A 6,194-nucleotide genomic window follows, 5' to 3' on the forward strand; every position below is an offset into this window, starting at 1 on the left:
ACACCCCTGAATAGCCTCCTCCCTAACTGAATAAAAGCCACCTACGCTAGGAAGAACTTCCAGCTAGCTAGATGTGTTAGGCAACAACGGACGTGTCTCCCAGGAGGACAGAGGGAAGCACTATTACTTGGGATATTTTACAAGATTGGCCAAAACTCTAGAAAATGTGCCATAGCGAAGAATCCTGCATTGGCTCCAGGGAGATGGGCTGGGGCCTCTGACCCTTCTTTTCAGTCTCTAGAGTCTATGATGAAGGTGGCATTAATTGGACCCAACACTTTGTAATTTATTGAGGATGAAGCGGTCTCTTTCCAGTTACTCCCTTCACCCACAGTGATCAGGGCCGGCTCCAGCATTTCTGCCGCCCCAAGCAAAGCAAAAAAAAAAAAAAAAAAGCCGCGATCGGCGGCGGCAGTTCAGTGGCAGGTCCTTCGCTCCCAGAGGGAGTGAGGGACCTGCCGCCCCCGAATTGCCGCAGGTGCCGCCCCTCTCCCTTGGCCGCCCCACGCACCTGCTTATTAAGCTGGTGCCTGAAGCCGGCCCTGACAGTGATCTTCCACTATCTCCCTCCCACACAAATCAAGTAGCAGCCACGTGTTGTATCACAAATTATCTTTATTTTTCTCTTACAATTGTAAACAAGAATACAGTACTTTCCAAATCACATGGAACAAGAGTCTGTGCAACAATGCAGTGAGATTTCAAATGTCCAAAGTGCCTCTTACATTCACTTCCTTTCCAGATTCATGCAAACCTGAAGAACGTACAGTACACCGAATAGCTGTCCTCTGAATCTGAATTTGGCCAGTTGAACACGTGCAATCTGTCTCTCTTGGGACAGAAACTTTAGTTAATTGAATAGTCTCTAGTGCAATGGTTTAGAAAGCAACTCGGATCATCTGAGCCCTTGGGTTTTTATAGGCACAGTCTAATATTGCAGCATTCCCTTTTTCGCTCCAGTTGTCTATATTTGATACAGTTAAAACATTCCATTACCTAATACCACCCAGGGTACTCAACATGCAAAAGGAGCCACCATTAGTTTTTGTATTAAAACAGCGTGAACACAAGAGGGCAGCAAACTACAGAGTTCAGAAAAATCTATTGTCTTGAAAAAGCTGGTCATAAATAACAAATTAATAAATAATGCATAAATATTAAAAAAAAAAAAAAAAAAAGCTGGTTTGGTTCTGGTCCCTTGTTACAGGGGAAACAATGGATCTTTGATGTAGAAAATAATATCTGAAGAGCTGAGGTAATTAACCAGGCTGTATAAAAGCCAAAAGAACAAAAAGATATTGTCTGTCTTTAAAAAAAATGCACCATAAATATTGTGTCAAAGAAAATATTTATGGAGGATCTCTCGCACACTCACAAATATACATATTTTATTTATTTATTTATTATGGATAAAAAATAAATATTTTTTTTCTTCCGTAAATTCTAAAAGTGGAAAAATAAAGGAAGAGAGCAGCTCATGCACACAAGGGAAGGGGAATCATAGGAGACACAGAATCTTTAAGAGCTCTCACAAAATCTCTGTGGTTGTGCAAAAAGGGGAACATTGTGTGCAAATGGGTCTTTGGACCGAGGGCTGATGCGTCAGACGTCGCTTGGAGATCTGGACCTGAAAGGCATTGTGGAAGAGAAACACCCACAGCACACAGTCCACAGCACTTTCTGGATCTCTTGGTTCCTGAAGGCATAGATAACGGGGTTAATCATGGAGTTGTAGGTAGCAGGGAGGATGGTCATGTAGGTATAGAGGACTGGGTAGGTGTAATCTCCCAGGAGGCAGTAAATGGCAAAGGGCAGCCAGCAAGAAGCAAAAGTCCCCAAGATGACAGCTAAGGTGGAGATGCCTTTCCTGGTGGTGACGTAGTGTGAGGTGGCCAGGAAGTGTCTCTGCACAGCGATCTGGTGGGCGTGCCTGCAAACTATCTTGCAGATCTGTACGTAGAGCTGCAACATCACTGCAAAGACCATGAAGAAGGAGATGGAGAGGATGATGAGGTTGTTCTTGGTCAGGGGCTTCACGATGCTGCAGGTGGAGACGTCTTTCAAGCAGTTCCAACCCATGACAGGCAGCAGCCCAAAGCAGATGGAAAACCCCCAGGTCAGGATCAGCATGATGTAAGTCCTGGTGACCGTCCTTTCTGAATAGTAAGTCAGTGCGTTGTAGAGGGAAAGGTAGCGGTCGACGGTGATGGCCAGCAGGCTGCCCACGCTGGCAGTGAATGAGGTCACCAGTAGCCCCACAGTGATGAGGTTCACCACCTGCGACTGGATGCAATAGACAAAGGCAAAGTGGAATATCAGCCCCAGGCCGGCCAGGAAGTCAGCAATGGCAAGACTCCCAATGAGCAGGAACATTGGAGTCCGGAAGGCAGGGGTGTAAAATATGACGGCTACCACAATCGCATTCTCGCAGGAGATGATGGTCCCCGAGATGCAAAGTACCACATCCCAGGGATTCAGGGCAAGAGGTTGCACCACAGAGTCCAGGTTCAAGGAGCTGCTTCTGCCATTACTGGCTGCAAACCAGCCCTGCTGGTCTTCAGTGGAGTTGTAGGACATGTCCTTGTTCATGACGTCCAGGTGTGACCTGCGAAGGCATCGCACCAATTTTCATTTAGTGGCATCCTGCACATACAAAGGCTCTGGCATGCAAACTGACTTGTTTTACTCATGAGCATCTCAGCACTGATCGGTGTCCAGTCTCTTTTGGTGGCAGATTTGGGGGGGCTGCCTCACCCACCTTGCTTCCCATTGGCTTGCCCAAAAGCTGGCTCTGATCAAGGCTTACACGGTAGGCTACAGGGCAGGTTCAATTGATTTAAGCTACCCAGGTGTGTGGCATGCTCACCATTTGCTCCTACGGTGAGGATATTTCTGGTCAGTTTTGCCCTTTTTTCCTCTTTTTTGAGCAGGCAAAAAAAAAGGGGGTGGGTGGGTGGAGAGGGGGCAGGAAACTCCCTCCTCCAGTTGTTTCCTTGCCTGTGTTTGCTTCCCCTGAGCTGCAGGCGGTGCACAATTGCAGTGAATACATACTCCCCAGCTGGAACTACGTGCTTTGCCTCCCAGGGGCTTTTATTAACTTAGCCCTAACTGCTGACGCTGTAAAGTTTCCAGAGCTAAATCTCAGTAGTGGAAAGAGCAGGGTGGGGGTCAAGTTTCTGACCATTAGCCTGATTACATTTTTTTTTCCTTTTACTGCTCCATCCCTTGCTTGGGCTCTGGCAGATCTATCCCCGAGAGCTGTCACCCGCCAAAGAGCTGCTTTCCCAGTCCTGCCATGCATCTGAATTTGCATTAGGAGTGCTGAAAACACTTCTTTACTGCTCCTGGGTTGGGGGTTGTTCTCCCCCCCCCCCTTTGCATTTTGAATGCAGTTCTCTACCTGGAAAGCTGCCCTCTTAGATCGATTATAAACCCAGTCTCTAGGTTAACGTGAGAACCTTGTCTGCTCCGACTTGCCAGCTCGTGGAGCGAGACTTTGCTTTACGTTGGGGGGGGGGGCAATGCCTATAGCACCCCGATCCTCCTCGTAAACCTTATTTGATTCTTCTGCAAGTTCTAACGCTCCCGGGGCTCTAGGGCTGCCATGGAGGGGGACGCAAAAAGGGCTCCCCCCCCCAATGCAGAGCGGGGCTCCTCACCTGGGGCGCTGGGGCAGGGAAGTCCGCCTGGATCCTTCGCGGCTCCTCTGCGGATGCTCCGGTCCTGCTCGCAGGATGCAGGCGGAGGGCTCCGTTCCATGGGCAGCTGCCGAGAGCCGGGGCTGGGGGAGACGCCGCGGAGTTATAGTGAATTAGCCGCTTTTGGGGGGTGACTCACTCCCTTTTTTTTTTTTGCCACTGCCGGAGCCTGCGGCTCCTCCTGGCTCTCTGCTGGGTGACGTCAATGAGACGCAGGAGCCAATCACCTGTGGGGCGAGGAGCGTCGCGCGGCATAGTAATTGGGTTCCCACTGGAGAATTCCATTCATAAACTGCCCCCCCACGCCCCGCCCTCTGCCAGTCCCTGGGGCTCGCGGGAGCGGTCAGGTGCCCCCCCCCGTCCTTGCAGCGCCCGCTGCTGCGGTGGAAGCTGGGGGCCGTGCGGGGAAGGGGCAGCCCCCCCAAGCCGTTGCTCTGCGGTCTCCCCCCCATGGTGGCGGTGCCCCCCAGCAGAGGCTGTTCCCCGGGAGGGGAGCTGCTTGCTGCAAACTTGGACTGAGTGGGGCTCGGCTGCCCGTCCGTGCAGTGGGGCGGGGACCCCAAAGCCTTCGGGTGAGCATGGGCGGGGGCCGTGTAACCCAAACAGGGCCAGTGGCTCAGAGCTGGGGGGTGGCCAGAGCCCCACGCGGGACCGCATGTCGCAGTGATTCATCGTGGGGGGAGGGGGCGAGTTCCAGCCCTAGCGGGGTTCGTGGGCGCATTCCCCCCGGGGGCTGAATAGCTTCCGGCCCCCACAGCGCGGGGCTCCGAAATCAAGCCTGCAATGCTGCCCCCCACATCCGGGAGGCTGGGGGTGGGGAGGAGGGAGCACGCCACCCAGCTTGGCCCCGTGGTCCAGGGGCAGAAGTGATCCTCCCCCCCCCCCAGGCTAGGATTTCACAGGCAAGCGCTGAATAATGCATGGGCTGGAGAATCGAACTGGAGCTCCGGGCAGACAGCCCTTCCCGCCAGGGCCGTGCTTGGAGAGCCGAGAAACGCTGCGGGGGGAGCCCCCTCCCCCCCCCCCCCGGGAGCCCGGCAACCAGCCGACGCTGCCTGCAGCCCCGGAGCGAGCGATGCAGGGGGGCGGGGCGGAGCCCAGAGCCAGCCGCCGGCCGCCCGCAAAACCCGGCTCCAGGCTCCGAGTCCGGAGCCCAGTGCGGGCTGCCTGGACGCTGCAAAGGCGGGAGCAGACTCGAGGTGTGCAGGGCGGGAATTGCACTCCCAGGCCGGGGGGGGTTCCTCGAATCGCTCGCGCTGCCGGAGACCTTTACAGGCAGCAGCTGCCGCTGCACCCGTCCATGCCCGGCTGTGTCCGCTGGCTTGCTCGGGCTAAGCCCCAACTCCATGGGAACCCGGGGGGGGGGGGGGCAATCAGGTGAATTGAGTTCAAGGAGCGGCAGCCTGGTTTTGCTTGGCTCTCCCCCCACATGTAGTTGTTCAGTGTTCCTGGGTTGTGGCCACGGCAGAGGGCTAGGGGCGGCGAACAGACACAAACAGGCAGGCTCCCTTCCTCTCCTGCAGTTAAAACTTGGCTCTAAAGCCCAATGAGTTTGTTGGCCAGCTATGGTGCAAGAGCTCTGGTGATCAATACCCTCCGCCTCACACCTTTCTACATCCGTGGGTCCTACACATGCCTATATCAACACGTGCTGTACCTCGTTTGGTGCGCCGGCTGTCCCAACAGCAGCCATGGGGGTGAAACCGGACACTCACGGCACTCTCAAATGAATTCAGGCAGAAAAAGGATAAAAGACAAAAACACCCTGTCACCTGTGGGCAAACACTTTTCACCCAGCGACCCCTCCATCTCCGATCGCTTAGTCCTCCTCCTCAAAGGAAACCGGCACCACATCTTCAAAAGACGAGTCTGAGTACTTAAATTCGTAATTCTGCTCGACACTAAAATCAGGGACACTCATTTTATGGGCCATTACAACAATTTGTAACACACCCTGCTGCCTACTAACCCTCCATTGTCCTCCCACTTCAGAGATGTTAATTGCCTGCTTCATTTTAAGTGGTCTCCTGCAACTCCTGTGAACCCTTCTGCTTAACAATCTGGCCTGCCTTGTATTGAGCTTGGACGCTCTCCAGACCTGACGAAGAGCTCTGTGAAGCTCAAAAGCTTGTCCCTTCCACCAACATAAGTTGGTGCATTAAAAGATAACGCCTCACCCACCTTGTGTCTCTTAGGCCAGCTCTACACTACAAACGTACATTGGTAAAACTACATCGCTACAGGGTGGATTAACTATGCCAGTGGGGGCATAGTTTAAAACAAATAAAAGGAAGTTCTTCACGCAGCGCACAGTCAACTTGTGGAACTCCTTACCTGAGGCGGTTGTGAAGACTAGGACTATAACAGAGTTTAAAAGAGAACTGGATAAATTCATGGTGGTTAAGTCCATTAATGGCTATTAGCCAGGACGGGTAAGGAATGGTGTCCCTAGCCTCTGTCTGTCAGAGGGTGGAGATGGATGGCAGGAGAGAGATC

At 53.0% G+C, this 6,194-nt stretch overlaps 1 protein-coding gene across 1 annotated transcript; it reads right to left on the reverse strand.

The window, feature by feature from the left end:
- Window positions 1–603: 603 nt before the first annotated feature.
- On the reverse strand, window positions 604–3,811 carry GPR3 (G protein-coupled receptor 3). The gene is made up of 2 exons (XM_054011920.1): window positions 3,660–3,811; window positions 604–2,605 (listed from the first exon to the last, which is right to left on the reverse strand). The coding sequence occupies exon 2, from the start codon at window positions 2,587–2,589 to the stop codon at window positions 1,603–1,605; it is 987 nt and encodes a 328-aa protein (XP_053867895.1). The 5' UTR covers window positions 2,590–2,605; window positions 3,660–3,811; the 3' UTR covers window positions 604–1,602.
- Window positions 3,812–6,194: the final 2,383 nt, after the last annotated feature.

Source organism: Malaclemys terrapin, chromosome 22, assembly GCF_027887155.1.
Source record: "Malaclemys terrapin pileata isolate rMalTer1 chromosome 22, rMalTer1.hap1, whole genome shotgun sequence".
NCBI lineage: Eukaryota > Metazoa > Chordata > Testudines > Emydidae > Malaclemys > Malaclemys terrapin.

Excerpts from the sequence above, each read along its gene's own strand:
- GPR3 (XM_054011920.1), bottom strand. The coding sequence starts at position 2,589 with ATGAACAAGGACATGTCCTACAACTCCACTGAAGACCAGCAGGGCTGG.